The sequence below is a fragment of the Strix uralensis genome, chromosome 2 (genome assembly GCF_047716275.1).
Source record: "Strix uralensis isolate ZFMK-TIS-50842 chromosome 2, bStrUra1, whole genome shotgun sequence".
NCBI classification, from domain to species: domain Eukaryota; kingdom Metazoa; phylum Chordata; class Aves; order Strigiformes; family Strigidae; genus Strix; species Strix uralensis.
Window position 1 is genome coordinate 105,626,209 of NC_133973.1, and position 23,008 is coordinate 105,649,216.

The 23,008-nt window shown below is 37.9% G+C and overlaps 1 protein-coding gene across 3 annotated transcripts in view; it reads left to right on the forward strand.

The window, feature by feature from the left end:
* COG3 (component of oligomeric golgi complex 3) overlaps window positions 1-22,309 on the forward strand; it is a 32,827-nt gene extending 10,518 nt beyond the window's left edge. Inside the window, exons 12-23 of one of the 3 annotated variants that reach the window (XM_074859634.1) lie at window positions 1,922-2,061; window positions 3,243-3,403; window positions 5,783-5,888; window positions 7,844-7,968; window positions 9,578-9,667; window positions 11,552-11,672; window positions 14,598-14,686; window positions 14,786-14,920; window positions 16,129-16,204; window positions 17,817-17,944; window positions 18,867-18,965; window positions 20,159-22,309. In XM_074859634.1, coding sequence (XP_074715735.1) covers window positions 1,922-2,061; window positions 3,243-3,403; window positions 5,783-5,888; window positions 7,844-7,968; window positions 9,578-9,667; window positions 11,552-11,672; window positions 14,598-14,686; window positions 14,786-14,920; window positions 16,129-16,204; window positions 17,817-17,944; window positions 18,867-18,965; window positions 20,159-20,188 — 1,300 coding nt within the window. In that variant the 3' untranslated portion in view covers window positions 20,189-22,309. Of the gene's footprint in view, window positions 1-1,921; window positions 2,062-3,242; window positions 3,404-5,782; window positions 5,889-7,843; window positions 7,969-9,577; window positions 9,668-11,551; window positions 11,673-14,597; window positions 14,687-14,759; window positions 14,921-16,128; window positions 16,205-17,816; window positions 17,945-18,866; window positions 18,966-20,158 lie in introns of those variants that run through there. The other 2 variants (XR_012627651.1, XR_012627650.1) reach the window with 2 other exon arrangements.
* The last annotated feature ends 699 nt before the right edge of the window (window positions 22,310-23,008 follow it).

The window sequence follows — 23,008 nt, forward strand, 5'->3', positions numbered from 1 at the left end:
TTACGGTCAAGGAATATTTGCAGGTGCCTGTGTGTGGTCTGAATGGAAGGCAGGGTAGTGGACACCTGACAAGAACAGTATCTGTATCTGCTCTGCCTAGATCTAGAAGAGGGACAGGTTGTTGTCTTCACATGGTAATTGCATTATAAAAGTATTGTAGGTTTTTTACAACAGACCTGTAATATTAGAGCAACTGAGTAGATTATACCCCTTCTCCAATTTGCTGGTATGTTTCAATAATGATATTTAATTTTGAAATTTGGGCAGGTCATGTTCCCTTGCTATGAAGTTCATAAGTAAAGTGTGTTTCTATTAATATAACCGAGACACTGGTTTGAGTGTTGTGTTATCTTAGAATCAAGTGCAGCTTGAGTTGAAGAAGCGTAACCTGGAAAAAATACTGCTCACTATCCAGCCTGCTAAAAGAAAATCATAAATGCATAAAGCCTCACTAGAAACAAGCCATAGTGCCAGAGTAACAGCAGTCTTTTCTGAGAAATTGAGGTCTTGTGTGGGACATGCTCAGGATTTGAGGTGACCTAACTTAATTGTCTTAAGAACCAATTTAGCTATCTCGGTCCAAATTCTGAAGTAAACATTCCTGATTGAAATCAGTGTAAAATGTTGTTCAGACACAAATTTTATCACTGTTGTTCTTCACGCCAAGAATGCGAATAGACTTTCTGATTATTTTTGAATTTTGATTTTGATGGAAACTAGTTACCTTCTTTCATAAGAACTTACTTCCCTTTTTTGCCTACATTTAAATAAAATATTTTGAGGAAAATGTTTCAGAGTAACTACCTTATTAGGTTTTTCTTAGCTGCCTAATAAATAGCCTGATTTTTTTCTGAAGTGCTGAGGTGCTCTGAAGACATAATAGCTAGGTGTACAGATGAGTTTAACAAAAATCTAACCAAGAGTAGAGATCTGAGGCTGAGTGTTGTATTTAATAAGGCTGTTGAAACTTTCTCCTTTGCTTCTGCTTTTAACATGGAGAGTTACTGTTTTATCAAGTTGCTTGTAAAGCTATATAATGCAACAGAAGAGAGACATTCAGAATGTTTGTGAGCATTTTTTGTCCGCTATCTGAAAGGAACTGAAGTGTCTTTGTCCTATTGTCAGACATTCTTCATGAATTAAAAAAAAAAAAAGTAGTGCAATAAACTTAATGACTGTACCACACGGTAAATACTTAAATATTCTTAGTGTTTGTATTTCCAAGTCTTAACTGGGGAATTACTTGAATTGTTAGCTAATCTGTGATTAGTGAAGTGCCATTGAGAATGGCAGAAATGTCTAGAATGAATGGTACTGGTATCTTAACCAAGATAAGCATCACTTTGAACAGGGAAGGAAAAAAATAAAGTGGGATTTCTGGTGTTTCATATTGCATTGATATCATAATGTCAGTTAGATTAGAAAGCATGCCCTGCAATGTTGGAAGTTGTTACAGGAAAGACTACCAAGCTTCTCCTGTGTCCCACTTCGTGTGCTCCTGGTTCTAATAAACTATTGAATACTTGGAATCAGATGCGCCTTTTCTCAAGGGGAAATCGGGGGTATGATTTTGAGCTCAGCAGAAGCATTTCTGTACACAGAAGCCAGGTAAACCAGTTTGCAGCATCTCCCCTTTGTGACAGGTTGAGTTGTTAGTTGGTTATTTCTGGGTTTTTAGTTAAAATGAATTCAAAACTCTACCACCATTTTAAGCATTTTATGTCTTAAAAGGCCTTGTAGGAAATCAGGGGTTTGTTTTAAACAGTCCTTTCTTAAGTCTTCTGTGATACCGTGTTGCATTGTTTTCTCACCCTCGTTTGAAAAATCTTTGCCATAGAATAATCCATGTTTGTGATAAAGTTTTATTTTCATATTGTGGGATCCTGAAAGTGTTTTGCTTTGTTTTATTTTTTCTTCATAGTGAACTCTTGGAGAAGTTGTGTCTTTCATTGTATGATGTCCTGAGGCCAATGATCATCCATGTCATTCACTTAGAGACACTTTCTGAACTCTGCGGGATTCTCAAAAATGAGATGCTTGAAGATCATGTACAGAACAATGGTAACTCATAGATGGAACCTGATTGTTTTTAACTGTCATCTTAACTGATAAAATTATTAAATTGCCTAGGCAAAAAAAATCCCTAGATTTTATCTAGATTCCCTAGATTAATATACTGATGTTATAGAGTCCTATTTTCTCTAGATTGTACAGATGCAAGGAAGCATCCACCCAGTGCTTATACATACACCGGAATTGATTTAAATGAATGAATTGCTTTGCTTGGCCCTGCTGATGCATCATCTGTGTAGAGCTTTCTGCATACATGATGATAAAACAAAGGAATGCAAACCTCATTTTTCATTCTCCTTGATGTAGTGTTTCCCAGACTAGAAATTGTAACTTCAGCAGAGGAGTTACATACCTGATAGAGATTTTGGAGTTTTGGAAGTGTTCACAGAGCTCATAGTTTCATAAAAGTGAACTGACAATCAGTAAAAAAATCTGGTGTCTCATTTCCTTAGTATGACCAATGCATATTGGAATAATTTCACAGTCTTTAACCTTGCACCAAGCGATAAACAGAAATCATACTTAGTAGCTGGTATATAACACAGCGTAGCTCTTTGTCTCCGAAGCTGTGCCAGTATCACAAAGAATTGCTCATTTTCCTGGAAGTAGAATTGTAACACTCTTGGGAATGAGAAAAAATTGGTGACATAATCTTTTGGCTAATCTTAAGTAGTGATTTTCTACTACTTAGACTCAGGCCGATATAATAGTTCTTAAGTTGGACGTGAGCTGCTTTGGATCATATGTTCTGGTAGGTAGATAGATGAATTAGCTTGTCAACTCCTGACAGTCACACTGCAGGCATTGGCTATGATAGAACCAAAGCGTGTTGGTTTGGTGTCCAGGCAGAAGTGCCGCTCGACATACCCAGGTCTCAATTAATTAAAATGCTTAATTCTAACCTGGCATCTGCTGTTACCAGTATGAGATCGCATTTTCACAATCTAATGAAAATTTGGGGAGCTGAAGGAACTGCAATATGAAGTTCAGGAATTTCTTGTTTGTCGCAAATTTGCCTGCATGCCGCTGTTCCAAAAATAGTCTGACCTATCTGCAGCAAGCTAGTTTTGTAGCAGTTCTATATGTGATACTGCAAATTTCTGTGTCTGTAAGCTTGTTTTGTAATTAATTTAACAAATTTGTGCTTTTTTTTTTTTTACCTTTGCCAGCTGAACAACTGGGTGCATTTGCAGCTGGTGTCAAGCAGATGTTAGAAGATGTACAGGAGCGTCTTGTCTATAGGACGCATATTTACATTCAGACTGATATCACAGGCTACAAGCCTGCTCCGGGTGATCTTGCATATCCTGACAAGTTGGAAATGATGGAGGTATAGCATCAGCGGTTTTATTGTCCTTGATTGGTTTTCTTTTTATATGCAGTATATACGATTGTGTAGTATAGTGTTTTGCAGATCGGGTTTTCTCGTTCTTAGGCGTGTTTAGCATTAGTGGCACTATCAAATTGACACCTGCTGATTAAATTATGACCCTAAGCTAGATGTCAGAGAACACTTTATGTCAAACTCAGTAAAACTGGAGATAGTTCTCACAGTTAACAGTTTTATCTAAAGTTGGAACTTCTAAATTTTTCTCTCATAACAGTATATTTTTATTTACCTTCATAAATAGCAGATATTACCCAGTCTATTTTCTAGTTGAGCTGGAGTTGCAGAGAAGCTTTAGACGGGCACAGTTAGCTGCAAGTTTGTTTTCAGAATTACTGGTCAACTAGTATTTGGTATGCATGTGTGTACACTATGCTCAGACAGCGTGAGGAGAGACTTGCTTGTACCTTTAGATGATTTAACATGCCAGCAATGGTTTCCAGTAGCCTTTTTCAAATTCTTACCAGTATTAGTCATTTTTGTAGTCATTGCAAGCCTTTTGAGTTAATATTTCTGTTGAAAGGAATCAAACTAATTCTACTTACTTTAAAAGGTTAATACTATATTGATGAAAGATTTTAGAATAAAACTACTCACAGAAATAAAAAAGTGGCTAATGAAAGACTTTAAATTAGTTTTTGACTAGAGCAAACTGCATTTAGTACACAACTGAAAGGTAGCATTGCATGGAAGGGATTAAACATAATGAAGATCCCCCCCCAAATAATTCTTGCCATTCACTTTATAATGAGAGGCCCAAGCTGTCAAAGGATTGAGTTGACTAAGAACAGCAATTGCAACATGGACCAGCAAGACTAGATTTTATTGCTGTATTCTGCTTTCTATCTATCTACCAGAATAGCTGGTGGTGCTTAGAAAATTGTAGGACTTATTTGCAGCTGACTAGTTGGTAGAGAAGCTGTTGTTTGACTTCAGTATCAGAGCATTACTTATATAAAATGCAGAAGCTTTATAGCTATATATTTTTTTGCTGTGCGCTGGAAGAAATTAACATTGTGTAATGGTACATTTTTGTGTTCAGTTCTTGCCTGTAAACAAACACTAAGAAATTTTGTAGTGCTGAGCTCATGTTGCTATAATCTTGTCTTTATACATGTCTAAAGCTTTTATTATGTTGTAGTTGATGCTTTGGTGATTGTAAGGGACATTCATAGGTTTTTAGGAAAGCATTTAGAAATCCTGAGTTTGTAGAATACTTGCCCTTTATACTGCAAGTTTAAGGATGAATAAGCTTCTGAAGAAAAAGCAAAAATAGTAATTGAGAAGCCCACCACATGAAGTGTGGCTAAATGGGATCCCTCCATTCAGAACAACTAGTGATCAGAAGTTTTACCAGTATAACTGTTAGAGAGTGCAGGTTTGTTTGGTTTGAGGTTTTTTTGCTAAAACTGTGTGAATAGAACTGGATAAAAAAAAGGTTGTGAGAACTTTTTAATGTTAGCTGTAACTTCTGTAGGCAAGCAATGTAGATACTTAGTCTACAAAGCCTTGTTTTCTAACTAGGGTCCTATGGCCGTTCAGTTAGGAAGAAGTGAGCTTTACAGTTCATTCTAAATTGAGAAATTACGCTGCTCTTCATATGTCGTTATAAGACTCTGGTTTTTGCCTGGTTTGAGATTAATTTTGCTACTTGATTGCTTTTAAACCTCAAAACCTTGCTATTTAGAGAGACCTTCTGTCTGAGTAAATGAATTATTAAAATGTTAAAAGCACAGGGCAGAAATATTTCTTGTGCTGTTCTGCTCAAATATTAATGCAGTTCTTTGCTCGTTCTTGCTGCCTGTTGTTGCTTTGAAGCAGACCAAGTAGTGAAAAAGGTTGAAGTGTGGAAGTGTTGAGTAATGTTAGGGGAAAGCTTTTTGTTGAACTCCTTCAGGGAATAAACTAGAGAGTACTTTAGTGCCATTGGCACATATCATTTATAGGAATAAAGCCATCACAGAAATTATCTGTATGAAATCCAAGTGAGTGTTGAATTGGGTTCTCCTATTTTGAGCTTCTCTTTCTACTTGGCTTCACTGGTTATTATTTAGAGATCAGTAAAAAGAGGCAAAACAGAACAGTGCTTTACACAGATCTGTGTAATATTTGTGAATCTTAAATGATATTGAAACATTTCTGCTACTGTATTGGCAACATCTGTCTTTATATCTTTTAATGTTTCTGAAACACTGGGGAGCTGAGTGTAGCTGACTCCTTTTGCAGTTTAGTATGCTTTTCTTTATTGTAATCAAAGCAGCGTAGTGCTCCTTAAGAAGGGGGGGAAAAAAAAATAAATTTGTGGTATGTCTTCCTTTGCAGCAAATTGCACAGAGTTTAAAAGAGGAACAGAAGAAGCTGCCATCTGAAGCTTCATTTTCAGATGTCCGACTAGAAGATCCTGAGTCCTGCAGCTTAGTTAAATCTGGTATGAAATATATCTCATGTTGTCAAATTAATGCATAAAGCTCATGGAGAGTGAGCATTAACTTGAACCATCAGTGAGAAACTTGCATATATCTTAAAGGGTTGTTTTCCTAGAGAAATTCATAAGAAATGTTGAGAGGTGAACTTGTCTCAGGGTTCTTAATAACTTTTTTTGAATGAGAAGCCATTTAATCCTGCTCTTTTGGTGGCCTTTGTGCTTTCAGTGCAGTCCAGTTCTGTGAAGCAACTACTTTTGTAGCTGACAGCATCTATTGTACTTTGTATAAAATTGAGCTTCTGTGTTCTTTACTGCAAAGTAGCCCTGACATCAAGATGTGTACTTAAGGATGCTTCAGTTTCTTAGCTGTGCTAAAATGAGAAGGTGTGTCAGGCATGTCTCTTAATTTAATACTTTGAGCATCTAGGATTGTCGTGTGTGCCTTCACCTGGGAAGGCGACTTCTTGCTTTGACTGTGTTTCCACTTACTGAAACCAGTTAGTAATTTTAGCTGTTTACAGTAATTCAGACTTTTTAAATGTGACCCATGTGCCTGTAAATTACAGTGAACTGGAAGCAAATTCCATGAAATATGGCTCTGTGGATGCCAGTCATTTGAGTGTTACAACCCTTTAAATTTTTGTCTAAAATCCATGGAGAGTTGTTTTATCATTATTCAGAATGGTACAGTGTTATTTTTCTCAGCAGCACCTTTCCCAGCTCTTTGTCAGTTGTTTCTCATATTCCTTTTGATTACCTGGTAGTTTCTTGCTTTTGGCTTGCAAGGCCTGCAAAGGTCTTCTGGCTGTTTCTAGCTGGACTCACAAATCCCACTGAGAGTGGAGTTCATCTTGCTTCAAGCCAGGTGTGTGGCATTCACAAGTCCTGTAAATCCCACCTGCATTCAGGAAATGGAAGGGAACCCATTGGTGTAATTTGGAGATGTGTCTGAGTTAATTGGGATTATTTGCCTTTCAAAGGTGCCTCCCTCCCATTTCAGTGCCCGCAGGAGTAGCTGAAGTGACTAAAAAATAGCCTAGGAACCTCAAACTGACACCTAAGGTGTTACAGGCTTTCTAATGACTGTGACAATAAATTTATTGTTACAAAAGGTAAGAAAGATGTTGCTAAATTATTTTAGACAATTTCCACATAGATCACACAAACACTTCATGAGTGCTTATTCCATCATTTGGTAAAACTTTAAAAATTTTACTTTTTTGAGTGGTTGCTATTTGGAATCAGAGTTTTGATGGTATTGACTCAGTTGTTTCCCAGGATTTAAGGACAAAATGAAAATAATATAAGAATTCTGTCCATCAGATATTGTGAAAATCCATTTTGAGCATACAGAATTATTATGAAGGTTACTCAGGAGGAGCACTCTTATGTTTACAACCCCCTCATGACAAAACTTTTTGCCATTATTTTTGCGATTAATAACATGATGTTTAAATCCTAGACTTTCTGCAACTGTTTAATCCATGTAGGATTATCCTCACCAAAAAGGAAAGCACGAGGAAGTGAATTGATGGAATGTTTTTTTCCTTTTTTTTTCTGAGTATCTCCTGTAGTTCCATGATCACTAACCATGTTTTTACTTTTTTCTCCTATGCTTTTTTTTCCCAGTAATAGTTTGATCTTTTCAGCTGTTGAGCTAAGTGTGTGTGTGAGGGGATGTCATTGCAGTCATGCCTGTAAAACTAAGTAATTAAAAAAGGTCGAGCTGGGCCATCCCTGAAAGCGAATTCATGTCTTCTGCAGGCATGTGCTCTATACACGTCAGAAATCTAGTGCTGACCTGCTCAGAAGGAAACAAACCCTAACCTGTTTGGGTGCAATAAAATATGACTTAGTACTATGGGGTCAGTATAAAGTAGAGTCAGTATTGCAGTCTCCTTCAGCTGAAAGGATAGATGGGCAAGTTTTTCATGTGTGTATATTTTACTTCTAAACAGGTTCAGCAGAATCCCTTAATGCCAGGCACCAGACCACAATTTCACCAGCAGATCTGCATGGAATGTGGTATCCAACTGTCAGAAGGACTCTAGTGTGTCTCTCCAAACTGTACAGATGTATAGACGTATGCAAAAATCTCTTTATCTAATTTTTTTAAGTGACATCATGAAGTGTGTAGCACTGTGTCTAAATATTTTAATGTAAATTATGAATGGGCAATTACTGGCCCCTGTTATCTCGTAGTCTTTTTGCTGCTATCTTTGTGTAAAACAAGTGAACTGACAAATTTAGGTCATCATTTCCAAGACAGTTTTGTATTTGTAGAATCAGAAAAAAGGCACTGGTTTGTACATCTATTGCTTTTGTTATTACAGAAATACTTCAGTGTCTGATGCTGAAGGTACTTATTGCACCAAAGTTGAGGAGTGAATAGGACAAGAAAGAGTAGAAACTTCTGGGTCCATTATAGAGAATTATTTTATTGTTGAAATTACTGGGTGAATGTGTTTCTTGCTGTGTGCTTTGTAGGATATCAGACAAGGTGATGTTTCTGCTCTTAAAAATGGTGACTCTACTACTACATTTTGGAAATGTTCTCAAAAATTTTTTGTGGCACATCTTTTCACCCTTCAAAATGTAGGAGACATTTCCAGAGTATAAGACAGTAGGAATCTTCATGTCTAACAGAAACAAAAGTGGTGTTTACTTCACAAGTATTTTGAGACTTGCCCTTTAATCTGATTTATGTCTGTCACCTAATAGCATAAAAGCCTGAGAAACATAATGTGTTTTTTGCTTTTCTGTATGTGTTGTATCTTTACTAGATACATTTAATGCATTTCAAAATATTTTTGATAGGTGTTACATGAAACTGCAACCAAGATACTGTTTGCTTAGAAAGAAGCTGGAAAATATTAATACTTTATTGCTTAATATATCAATCTCATTAAAGATAAATGGGTATTTGCCCTTGTTTTCAGCTAGACCTTTGGAGATGAGGTCGTTTTTGCGTTGTTTGCAAGGCTCATTTATAGTGTGTTTGCACAGTGATTTATTTATTTTTTCACTGAGATAGTCTAGCAGAACTAGTATGCCTTGCCTGCACCCTGTAGATAGGAGAAGACATGAATGAAGAGGCACTGGCAAGTCTTGGGGCACGCAGGGCTGTCCTGTACCTCCCTGGAGTGCTGGTGGAGGCGAGCTGTGTTCCCACAGCTAGCTCAGCCATATGATCTAGTTGCAGCAGTTTAACAAGTTACTCATGTCACCTGGGCCATGGCAGCTGTCATGTTTGTTTACTAACCTGGCACAAATGTGAGGTAATTTGAGTTTGCTTGAGGTTAAGCTCACTCTATCTCCTGTCTATTGCAGGTATAAATTGCACACGCAGATAGTTACCCTGGCACACAAAGTGTCTAGTCGGGTTACCCCATCAGCATCGTTTGTGCCGTTAGCTGGGAATGCATTAGGTGTCACTACCTGGGTGCAAATTGGGAGCTGGAGGGTGAACAGGGCATGCCTGAATGTATACCTGTGTCCAGTCGAAGTGCTGTAGCAAGCTTTTATGTATGAACGCTTCATCCTGTCCTATTGCATTTAGACCACATGTTTGTAGCTAACTAATCTGGAGTGTTATGTGCTGGTAAGCACATCCTTCACAGGCTACAACCCTTAAATTCCACTTAAGCTTTGCCAACACCTTTTTTTTGGGTCCGATTTCCTCTTCCCTGCAGAGGGCGGTGTTTCAGGGCTTATCGCAAGAGGCCTTATCTGCCTGCATCCACTCGCTGCTGGGAGCTGCCGATGCTATCAGCAAAAACAAGGTCAGAATCTGTGCTTTGGGTATGATTTCTTTCCCTCCCCCCTGTGTATATCTAAAGCCATGAAGTAGATGTTCGGAATGCTATTGAAATCTCAGTGAAAGCATGTTGCTCAGCCCCCAGAGACCTGATGGATTTGCCAGCTTTTAGTTACGGTTAATGTATTGTAAAGCAAAGATAATGATTCATATGCCAGCCTATCTGAAAAGGTGGAATACAAATCATAGCAATCATGTTTACGGGCTGCTCTAACTCACGTGAATTCAATCAAGTGATACCTAAAGAAAAATTTTCTGCCAGAAGTCTCTGCTTCCCATATTTGTTTTCACTGACCATTACTCTTTTCTCTTTTTCTCTGCCTCCATTGTTTGAATTTTCAAAAATCTTTCTAGGTATTAAATGCACTAGGCAGATTTGTTAAGTATTCTCTGCTCAGAACTGTCTATTATCAAAAGGTTTGATCTGATGTGTTGCTCAGAATTCAGTGCAGTTTCATCAAGTCATTTTAACTTTGTTACTTTAAGTAGTTGGAGTAAACCTTTTTTCCTGTCACAGTTCTTTAATACAAATACTGTAGTAACTTTCTAATTTCTAACAGCCAGGAAGTGAATTTAAAAAAAAAAAAAGAAAGTCTTAGAGTAAAATTGTTGGATTTGTATAGGCAGTAACTATTTAGTAGTGAAAAAAATTTTAGTTGCTATTAGAAATGAAAATCCATTTTGAAGTATTTCTTATGAGTGTCCTTCAAAATATCTGTTAACCGTAGTATCTTTAAAAAGAAATTCAAACCGTGTTTCCGTCTAGCTTGAGCAGATAACTATTTCATATATAATTGATTCGGAGTTCTACAGTTAATTATCCATTCCAGCACTGTATATCGGGTCAGCATTGACTTAAAGTATTGCAGAGAATGAAACTCATCCTGCAGTGAACCCTAGTTAGGTTGGTCCAGGACTAGGATCTGTACCACTTTGTTCTTGATGCATGTGAATTTAACATTATCTGGTGAAACTGTGCATGTAATAATAATAATAAAAAACCCCCAACCAAACTCAAGAAACCCTTCCACCACTTATTTTTAGTAAACATTTCTGATTGTTAAAACTGCAGATTTAAATCTAATTTCTTCTTTAGTCTTTTATTTAATATTATATCAAGGAGAAGTTCTATTGCAAAAGCAAATTTGAATTCTTGAGTCCTCTTCCATTTACTTCAATGAGCCATGAACTTCAGAGATTAAAAGCAGCCTGCAGTATAAAGCACATAGCTAAAATAACAAGCAGTGCAAAACTGATCATCTTGGTGGTGTGAACTTGGCCCTGTTTTATTCTTTGTATTTTTTGCTGTACTGTTTAGAAATTAACTAAGCTTTGTGTTTAATGACATGAGAAAAATGCTTTGTCAGACCTTTGCACAGTAGCACAGTTAGTCAAGGTTATTACAGAAACATTAACTGTTTGGCTTTTTTTAAATCATCGTAATGATTAAAGAAATTTGAGAACCTCACATTCTTCAAGTATAAATTATATGAATTACATGAAGTAATTCCTGGCTTTTATGAAGAATTGTATCTTCCAGATAATGGATACCTGTACTTAACGTGGACATTTAGTAATATGGCTGTGTAATCTAATTCGTCTAAGAAAAGTGAAGAAAGTCTGCTTCTGTAGAGCAATGTATTAGGAACAGTACAGAAGTGGAATTTGTTGATCCCAGAGTGTAGTTAATGGCACTACAGACTAGTGGAAAAAGCTTGTTAGTAAGATTATTAGTATTGATTTTGTTATAGTAAGTAACTAATAAAAATGGAGGTGTTGAAACTTTGCTCTTCATTTAATTGTGGGGTTTTTTTTACATGTAATGCATATTCTTTCTCTTGTGCTGTAGACCCAGGTTGATGGACAGCTTTTCTTAATAAAACACCTTTTGATTCTTCGTGAACAAATTGCTCCTTTCCACACTGATTTCACCATTAAGGAAATTTCCCTGGACCTTAAGAAAACTAGAGGTACTAAACAGTTGCTGGCTACAGAATGGGATGGGATTGTCCTCCCTTAATGTGCCAGTAAAAGTTCTGGGTTTATTTTATGTTCATTTGCAATGACTTGTATGCTTGTTCTAATCTCTTGCTTTGTTCTTCTCTGAAAAAAAAAACCAAAACCATTCAAGATGTATCTTAACAAATTCTTTATTCTTGTATGAAATGCATTTGACTGCTTTTTGCTGCTGACCTAACTTATTTATCCAGTCTTTTTTAAGAACAGCTAAGTAATCTACATTTCTATTGCACAGAGATGTCTTTCCCCTTTTCTGACCCTTTAAAGGAATATGTTTTGTTACCACTATGAATTTAACAATACATAGTTGACTGCCTAGAACAAATTAAGATTTCCTAGACCTTTCTGCGAGGTTTTGTTTTGGAAAGGATTTCTTAGGTTGCAAGTTCAATAAACAGTATTGTTGAACAGTTTTATGTAGCAACTGTGCTGCTGTAGGAAGGGAAAATAAAGAGTAGTGGCCGTGGTCATGGCCATGATTTTTAAAATTGTACTATGGTTCCTTTGTAAAATGCAGAAAAAGACCTCTCAATACAAAAGTGAACTGTCATACACTTGTCAAGTTTATAAAGATAATGGGAAAAATAATTGGAAGCATGTCAAGTTTGTCGTCTTCCGTTCCAGAAGAGAAAGGTGAAGAAGTAACTTTTCTTTCCTGCCATCTAATATGCTGCTGTTTTAACTCTGAAGCAAGCAATTCTTACACTAACCATTTCACCTGTTGCATTTGAACATCAATGAAACCTCCTACCTGTTGAGTAGTTTCTAGTTGACTGGAGGTTAAAGGGCAAATACATCCTTCTGGTGTCTTGTCCTGGCTGACACATAAGTTTGTTCTCCATCTTCATTTAGTTGAATAAATTTTTGTGCCAGCCAGTGCTTTGCAGATGATAGTGGTAAGTAATGGAAAACACTTTCTTTATATTGGGTGGTGGTGATGAAAAGATGTACATTGTGCTTAATTCTTAATGTAGTATAACATAGGCCAGTAGGGCTTTTATATTTGGGATGAGTTGTAGAAGAAAAATAACATGGCTAATATGAGTTTTACTGTGTTCTAGCCAAGCTTTCTATACATAGATTTAAGATTTAATTTGGGATTTATAGACAAAAGGACACTGCTTAATGTAAAAGTCATGCTTCCGCCCAAGTATGCAGTGGGGAGAAGTGACTTTCACACTGACTAGCTCATAGGTTTCTAATCAAGTACTCAGGTAATGAAACAAAATTAGTCTTTATCTGTGGTCTACTTTAACAGCACAGGAATGCAAAACCTACATGCCTACATCTCTGGTATTTCCTCTTCGTTTAATGCCTTTGACAGTACTTCTTTTAAGTCTCGTGTCTTGTTTCCCCCCATTGTTTTATACAGCAACAGGGGCGCAGAATTGGTTTTGAAATGAAGAAAAAGCAGATGGATCTATAGGATGATAAGTTAATGACATCAGGGCAAAAAGCCATACTGAAACTGTATTAATAATTTTCCCAATTTGTCTAGATTTCAGGTTGACAACATCCTGTTAACAATATAGGAATAATTTCATTATTTTGTGTTAATTAAGATGTTGTTGCTCTTCCTTCTTGGGACTTCTGTGGAGACCATAAACATTACAGAATCACAGAATCATCTAGGTTGGAAAGGACCTCGAAGATCATCTAGTCCAACTGTTAACCTAGCACTGACAGTTCCCAACTACACCATATCCCTCAGCGCTATGTCGACCTGACTCTTAAACACCTCTAGGGATGGGGACTCCACCACCTCCCTGGGCAGCCCATTCCAAGGCCTAACAACCCATTCTGTAAAGAAATGCTTTCTAATATCTAGTCTAAACCTTCCCTGGCACAACTTGAGGCCATTACCTCTTCCTATCGCTTGTTACTTGGTTAAAGAGGCTCATCCCCAGCTCTCTGCAACCTCCTTTCAGGTAGTTGTAGAGGGCGATGAGGTCTCCCCTCAGCCTCCTCTTCTCCAGACTAAACAGCCCCAGTTCCCTCAGCCGCTCCTCGTACGACATGTGCTCCAGACCCTTCACCAGCTTCGTTGCCCTTCTCTGGACACACTCGAGTGATTCAATGTCCTTTTTGTAGTGAGGGGCCCAAAACTGAACACAGTAATCGAGGTGCGGCCTCACCAGTGCCGAGTACAGGGGTAAGATCACTTCCCTGTCCCTGCTGGCCACGCTATTTCTGATACAAGCCAGGATGCCTTTGGCCTTCTTGGCCACCTGGGCACACTGCTGGCTCATGTTCAGCCAGCTGTCAATCAACACCCCCAGGTCCCTCTCTGACTGGCAGCTCTCCAGCCACTCATCCCCAAGCCTGTAGCGCTGCTGGGGGTTGTTGTGGCCTAAAACATTGAGCGTATATCAACCTTGATGCTTTGTTGTTTAGTGCTGACTAAAATAATTAAGCACAGAGAAAAAGAGTGCCAGTTCTAAGTTATTTCATGCAACTGTACTTGGTTTTCAGAGGCAACATGGATCAAATTATGCATATTGTTCCTAAATGCTTATGTAAAATTCTTTCACTTGTAGATATAGTTACAAAAGGAAAAGAGCTCACACAACTTGCATGCTGACAGCACTACAGCTAGTATAAGTTATTTGTTAGGTTTATATGATGTATTTATCTGTTTAGACTGTGCAACTGTTAGATTCAGGTTTACCGTAGGTGCAATTAAAAAAACAGTGGATCAAGCTTTGTGTGCTTCTGTGCATGTGCACTTGTGCATCCACACCTAGTGGTAGTGGAATCATTAGTTATAGTTCTAATCGTGCTAGGCCATTTTTTATGCATAAATGAGTAATTAAAGTTTTTAATTCCTGGAGCTGAATCCCATTGACTTAGAGTGTGAGTGACTTTCTGATTCACAGATGCAGCATTTAAAATTCTGAACCCTAAGACAGTTTCAAGATTTTTTCGACTAAACAGCAACAACGCCTTGATACAGTTCTTACTGGAGGTAATATGGAGTCTTATTGCATTAATAAAAATTGGGTCATTTAAGTGGGTAGTGATCTCTGGCAAATAAAAAGGAGAGAATTGTTGTTTTCTGTTCAAGGGTACTCCAGAAATCAGAGAACATTATATTGACTCTAAGAAAGATGTAGATCGTCATCTGAAATCAGCTTGTGAGCAGTTTATTCAGCAGCAAACCAAACAGTTTATAGAACAGCTGGAGGAGTTCATGACAAAGGTACAGACGTGTTGTATGTTTGTTAACCTAACTGAAATACTGGTAGGACAAGGGAATTACTATTTAAATTGGGTATAGGAGAGGCTGCTAGTTTTGTCTGATTAGCTGAAGATGATGACATTTCCCATGATAAGGTTGTGCTTCCCTTTAAATTCTAACAACAGTTTTCCGGGCACTTTTGAGATTAACAGATTAAAGGAACATGATATAGTTTGTTTTAGAAAGCAACGCTTACACTCTTTGATCAAGAAGCTTTAATGTTTCATTGAGGTGAAACAGGTCTGTGAAAGCTGGCAGGAGCTTTTCTGTTTGCAGGAAGATTCCTATCTTGACTGAATTTGTAAGCCTTCAAAAACAATCTTGGGTCACACATGTTCTTGAGGGAAGTCTTAAGAGTATGGCTGTGAAGTGTGTTACAATTTTCTGTTCTCAGCGTATTTTATACCTGTGAGGTGCTTGCTGAGCAGGACTTTCCTCCCAAGTCCTGTTTGTGACAAATTCCTGATAAAAGTTGATCAGAAAGATTAGGCATCCTAGGGGATAGGAACAAAAGAGATGTCTTGTTATAATACACATCTTTCTAGAACCTGCGCTAGAGCTCAGAATTTCTAGGTATCTTGAGAAAACCATGCAGCGGCATCTGTTACTTCTGGAAGATGAAAAGTGTGATGTGGATACTTACGTACTGAGAAAAAGCAGCATGACATCTCAGAAAGTGGGGCTGCAGCATTGCATGAACATCACAAATATCCCAGCTGCTGTTTTAGAAGATTACAGTGTTAAATTTACTGATGCCTGTCATGCTGGGGTGAGGGGTCAGTGGCATGCCTAAAATACAGATGAATAACCGGTGAGATTGATAGATCATCTAGGTGATCCCAGTGATTCATTTGGAATCTGGGAAGTTTGACTAACGTGCTTAAGTATAAATCTCTTTCGAGGTTTTGTATCGTTAGGTGCCTAAGAGTCTCTGTAAATTTAATCCCATTTTGAATTTTACTTTCAAGAAGTGATCATGGTTGTAATTTTGAATTGCATTTTTGTTAAGCTACTTCGGCTGTGTGTTGTTAAGTCAGGGCATAGAAGAGAGAGAGCAGGGGAGATTCCACACACTGCAGTATCCGGGAGACTTGCACAGTTGTTACTTGGTCGCTTTGTTGTGAATTCAACTGAAAGAAACACCATTTTGTTGATTGTACTTGTTTTAGGTAGCTGCTTTAAAAACAATGGCCACTCAAGGAGGTCCCAAGTACAGCCTTTCACAGCAACCTTGGGCACAACCAGGTATTTGCTTTGTTTTATACTCATGTTACCTCAGGTGATCATAGGCTAATAAAACCATGATCATTTACTACTTTGAGACTTCTTCTGAAAAGTTCTCATCAAATGGAGACCCTTTCCATTCAACATTTTTGGTAGAGCAATATAAACTGCATTATGTGAGGCTGAAAAGCTGACCAGATTAATTTGGACTCTGAGAGTGCAATGATTTGGAAAAATTCTAAGTACCAAAGAACTGTCTACCTTTTTCTTGAAAATCCTGGCTTCCATTTTTACCTGTGTGCTATTTTAAATGTCTAAGATACCTCTAATCCAAAATCTGACAAACTTCAGAATATATATTTAATTGGTGCAGTAGATGAATGACTTGAGTATTTCTGAAGCTGTGACTGTTCTTGCATGAAAACAGCATTTCCGCAACTGCATACGGAATGTGCTTAAGGAATTATTTGATTGCATTGAGATAAAGTTTTTGGTTTTGTAGGAAAAAATGAATCTGCATTGAAGCTTTCATTGTCTGTACATTTGGTACCTACTTCCTTTTCAGTTTTTCTGTCACTATGCAAAAATGGAATCCAGTTTTTGTTTCCCTCATTTTAAGAATTCAAATGTGAATGCTTCGTAGGAGCATTTGGAGTATTTTAGATGTTCCTGGGTTGTTTTGCTCTTCATGTTACGAAGTTGTGCTTCTGGGTGACAGAAATCTGATTATTCCAATTCATACATTGGAACCTTCTGTTGCATCATGTTCTTAAAATGCAAAGCCAGCTATGTTCATTCATAATTCAGAGCTGGTCCATGGGTCAGACACTCTCAAGGGCTAACTGGAGCTTCTGCTTAACATCTCCTGCTTCTTCAGAGTATTTTTAATGTTTGTTTGGAGATAATTATGTGTGTAGAGGCAGATCTAAGCAGAGCTTCTGCTGTTTCTTGGAGTCATTTTTCTGGGAAGCAGGAGCAGGCAGAAAATTTAGAAACAGTAGAAATTGAGTTTAAAAACCCCATAGTATATTAATTTTGGTACTTTAAAGCTATGTAATATATTTTTCCCCTGCCCTTTAAGCAAAGATCTTGTAAAATCATTAAAATACCTAGCAATAAAGAAAGAAGGTCTTGTCTGAGAGAGGATTTCTGTTTGGTTGATTCAAAATCCAGATGGCTGTGCAGCCTTCTTACAGATGTGGCCTGTGGTCAGTAAGGAGAATTTGTCGTGTGCTGTTCTCTTTACTAGCACTGTTTATTTCCCAACAGTTTTTCTTTTCCAGACAAGTTTTCTAGGAGGCGGGGGGGGGCTATGTAGAACTTTGCTGTTGGAAGGCTGTGACTTCAGGAACCTCAGGAGGATGTGGTAGCTTGTAGAAATGGGTTGGATGCACTTTCTGCAGGGAAAGAGAGGCAGATGTCTTGAGTAGGTCCCAAAAGAAAAGCATTGTTTGGCATACTGTGGTTGTATGATGGGTTGATGCTGGCACAGGCCAGTCACCTCCTCTTTCCCTTTCACTCAAACGTGTGGCTGTGATCAGCCCCAGTAAAGTGGAGGTGATACTCTGGAGTGCAGATTTCAACTACCACAACGCCATTTTAGTTCATTAAGCATATTTTCTTTTACTTTCAGCAAAGATCAACGATCTGGTCTCTTCCACTTATAAGACAATAAAAACAAAGCTGCCATCAACGTTACGAAGCATGTCGTTATACTTGTCCAATAAAGATACAGAATTAATTTTGTTTAAGCCAGTTAGGGTGAGTATTGCTAGATGTACTTAAGCATGTTTTTCTGTAGGTGTTGGGCCTTCATTTAGTTAAAGACTTTAAACACATTTTGTGGGATCATTCACCTTATATTTCTGTGTGTGTATGGTTATATGTATAGTATATCTATATAAATGTATGTATGCATATATTTATAAGTGTATATATACAGACACATATCTGTATATCTGCAGAGTTATTCTAGGCTACCAGTCCAGCCAGTAAACATGTGACAAATACCATGCACGTGTAAGAGTGAACAGACTGTTACAGTCACTGTGGTGTCACTGTGGTGTCCTTGCATCTGAGAATCCTGTTGAAAAGACACATGAAATAAAAAAAATTAAAAAAATTAATAATATGCTTTATAATGATATGTTTAGCTTAAAAAAAACAAACCGAAGAACAAGCAGCTGTCCTGCCCTCCGTTGTACTCAGCTTACACAACACACACACGGTACAGGGTAGTAACTGGTTCTGTTCATTCTACACATCTTCTGTACGAGCCACTGTAAAAAAAAAAATTAACTCTGTCCCAGCCAAAACCAGTACAGCTTGGTCAGCTATGCATGGGCAGAAGCACTGGAGACAGAGAGGTTGATACACATTCAATGGGAGAGCCACTGTAAACCCACCAGAAAGAACCAAGCTTGAGTTTTAAGCTTCTACGTTAAGTCTGTAGGACTCAGTGTTTCAGCTTAGCACATTTTAGCTGAAGTTTTTACCTCAGCCAGTGTGGATTCCTTGTGGCTGTTTGGGGCTTGCTTTAGAAGAAAAGCTGTTAAAGCTCTACTGCTTCTCCCTACCTGGTCACTTCAGTAGCTATTCTGTGTACATTGTGCTTATTCTGTTTCATGTTTGAGATGGGTGTTGTGGTTTTTAATACTGAGTTTTTTCTTTTTTCCTTTAAAAGAATAACATTCAGCAAATGTTCCAGAAACTCCATGCTTTGTTAAAGGAAGAATTTAGTAATGAAGATCTTCAGATCATAGCTTGTCCTTCAATGGAACAGGTATATATTGAAACTCCCTGTTTTTAATCAGTTGCTCTTTCATGTAACTGGCTCTTTTTAAACATTAGTTTTTTCATTTTTAGTATTTTCAGTGTTCAGAATCTCTATTTATTTAGGTATTATCCCACTTAATCCTGGGCTATATCTGAACTCTAGGGTCTCAGCTAAAGGGGGGGGTTGGTTTGGTTTTTGTTAATGAATATCCAGTAGAGGTTTTTAAACTGAAGGTGGTGATTGATGCTGCTGGCAATTGAGTTGTACAACATCATGACAGAGTTGCCGTTTCTGGGCATTGTCTTTTTGGAGAAATATCAAAGCTAGTGAATGCACTTTAAAAAAGCCTGTGCATGAGAAGGCAGTCTTGCTTTTGACGAATATAAAAAGCAGCAACTTTTACCTTTGGGAAGCATGAGAAAGGGTTCATTTGAAGTAAATTGCATTGGGAAAATGTGCAGATGTTTATGGAAAGGTAACCTTACATGATAAGGTCTTTAGTTTCAGAGGTGATTGGGGTTAAAAATTCTCTGTATTAGGATGCTCTGACAGAAACCAAGTAGGTTTTTAAAAATCTTGCTTTGACCTTAGTGGTTCAGGGAATATGGATGGAATCATGATTGTCCCAGGATGCCAATATTTAAGCACACAGTCTAGTTTACAGATTAGAGGGCATTGCCTACAGTGAATGTGGTCACAGGGATGTATGATAACTATCTTGGAGCACTGGAAGGAGGTGGGGTTATCCTAGAGGAGATGACTTCCTCTAGTTGTCTATCTGTTAATCCTTAGGATCACTTCTCCTACAAACTGAAGTGTATGGGAAACCATACTGTAATCTGTGGGGAACAAGTATTGTGAAGGATCCCAAATGTTTTTCAGATACCGAACGTGAATGTTTTTGGCAGTGTGCATATTTTTTGGAATTCCTTGACAACACATGAAGTAATTTTAGAAACTTTGACACAGTAGGTTGTGACAGCTGAAATAACTAGTCAGCATGGTCAAGAACTGCATTTTAAAAATCCTGCGAGTAGGCACTTGACTGGAAATTTTGGCCGGTTGTTTTGTAGCTGTCTTCCTGATTTATCTGAGACTCTGTGTGCTTCCTAGGAATTCCATTTAAAGATTAAAATATAGGATATCAGTTCTGAAACTTAGCTGCTCTGTCTAATGTAGGCTTTCCTTTTGTCTTTCAGGTGAATTTACTTTTATCGATGTCCAAGTAGCCTGACAGTGAGGCTGCTTGAAATAAGCTTCAGCTGAATGCAAGGCAGTGAAGGGAATGCAAACAGATCTGCTTGAAGTAAACAAAGGATCCCACTGTGCAGTCCAGTCTGCATCAAAACTATCCAGGCTGCTTAACCCTGTTTTAGGAAAAAAGCAAAAAAACGGTTTTATTGATTTGTTAAAGGTTTTCCTGTTCATTGGCTTGAGAAGTTGGGGGGGAAGAAAACAAAACAAAAAGCCCTTTGCTGATCACTGTTATGGAAGCTCAGTTACTGCCTTACCCAGATGTTTTCAAAGTTGAAATCCTTGTTGGTTTTTTTTTATGTAAAAACCTTTCTTGCTTTCCTTTAATAAGCTGATGTATGCAGTGAAAAGCCGCACTTTCAAAGACACGCTGGAAATAATGCGCAGGGAATCAAATAGAAGTGGTAATAGGTATTTGCAAGGCTTGGAGATAAGCACATTGGTATGACAATTTGACTTAAGCAGGCATGCTATGATTTTTCTTTAACTCCCTTGAAAATCCTGGTAATTCACCACGTGCTTGAACATAATGCAGAGATTCTTAGCTGGGAAAACTATTTCCTGCATGTGAAGCATTTCTTGAAACACTGGATGTGTTGTTTTTCTTACACTGTTGTGATTGGGAGCTGTGAGGTCAGACCTGACGTTTCATGCTCTAACCTTCCTCCATGTAAAGAATCTCAGTTCCTTGGGATTTGCAATGGAAAGCTGTGCAATATAATTTCTGTTGTTTCTGAGGGAACTGCATGTTTTTGGATGCTTTACAGCAAAGCTTAGCATTGAGATTCTCAGGTACTTAGTTTTAGGTTAGAGTTGTGTTTTTGCCTTACCCAAGATCAAATGGTGGTGTTGCATTGTTTAAAGTGGGAACTGGGCCTGGAACTTGTACAGCCTTTGTGTAAGTGCTAATAAGGGGATGTTGGGATGCCAGGAATTGAATGTGCAAGCCAGAAATCAGCATTGTAAACAGAGGACAAGTACTTGGTAACTGGTAAACGGTGCATGCTGTTCAGTATGCATTAATTGGTCATTATTTTGGAAATCTGAATGCTAAACACTCCGCCATTGATGGAATGAAACACTACAAGCAGCTTTAGGGTGTTTCAGTGTGTAAGTCTTTATTGTGCAGCCCTGCAAATGAAAAATGTGGTGACTTACGTGGCAGATCTTTAACTTATGTATAAAACCTGTTCTGTAGTTTCAAATATGTAAACATTTCCATACACATTGGTGGTGTTTTGATTTAATAGTTTTCCTGTTATAAATCACATGGCTGGAGACTAAGATGGTAGAATTTAAAGCTACCACGAGAAGCGTTGCAGCCGTGGTGCTGAGGTACATAAATGGTACTTGTAGGACCTTACATGACCCTTAAAAATTAACTAAAGGAACTAACAAGGAAGAAAACTTACCCTTTCTTTTTACTTATGTAGAAATACAGGCTGTAAAATAATGTCCAGTGCATTGTAATATATGTATATCTGTTTTTTATAAAGTTTTACAGAAGGACTGCATGGTCACTGTACAGAGTTATGACTGACTTAATACAGATGTTGTACAGAAAATATGTGAAGGGTAAACCATTGCAGTAGTCACTCTTGTGCTTGGGATCTTTTTCTCTCTTGGAGTACCCAGAGAGCTCTAGGACAGCTGGTTGAAAGATTAGAAGAGCAATCAGTTTATACAGCCTGTTTGCTAAATGAACATTTGTTTAAACATGTACAGTTTCAGATATTTACGTTTACAAATAGTGTAAATACTTTCAAAAGATTAATTTAAGATGCTTTATATTATCTGACTAGAAACTTGCTGTTTTTAATTTTTTTAAATAAAAATGTTGCCTCCTATTTTGGTCCAAGAGTAAAGCTTTATTCTGTATCCTGAGGCTTGTCTGTCAAGATAACTGTAATACGGAGACAATAAACATCTTGTAAGCACAGACAGTGCATCCCTGAGAAGAAACGCTCTTTTTTAGCAGAAAGAGAATTGACTTTTTGGCACAAATGTATACCTGAGTGCTGAATGTACAGCTAATTGTTAAAATAATGCCTCTTTATGGTTACAATAAAAGTAAATTTGTATTTTCTTTACTGACAGACGGTCTTGTGTGACTAAATGGTCTCTTTGCTTGCAATTTCGTCAGGGGGAAGAAACCACAACTGTAATACAAGAACATATTTTAACTAGTTGGCTTTTACTAAGAGAAAACTTGGCAGCTGGTGGCAGAAGGCCCAAGCATTATTGTATTTGATAGCTGTTCTCGTTGCATGGTTACTCAGACTCATCTACCCGTAGTTTCTCATTACCACATACTGTTTTCCTGGCCCTTGGTACTGTAGAAGCACATCATCCAGAGGCTTGTGGTTTGTCCCGTAACATCAGCGTGAAGCTTCCCTTCACCCTCCAGCTTTGACAATGTCATTTGAATGAACTAACCTAAGGAAAAATGCTCCTTTCTTGCAGAATTCAGCTTCTGTCTGAGGGGTATGGGGCAGCGATGTGTGGCTGTTGCTTCCTAGGCACTTGGAGCCTCCTAAAGAGATCTGGCCCTTTGGATTGCCTCTCGTAAGTGAAGTGAATGCCAAAGCAGCTGGCCAGGCATTCATGCTTCTTTTTGCACAACAGTGATGCTCGCAGCATAGTTTACGCTATGCTGGGTGTTTTCCAAGCAAAGCCAATAGTCCCTTGCTCAAACTGCATATTTGGTGTTGGCAAAGTGATACGGGTAGGAAAAGAGGAAAAAGTCTGTGCTGCTGAAGCAACTTGTGGTGACTGCAGGTAGGTACAGCCCTGTG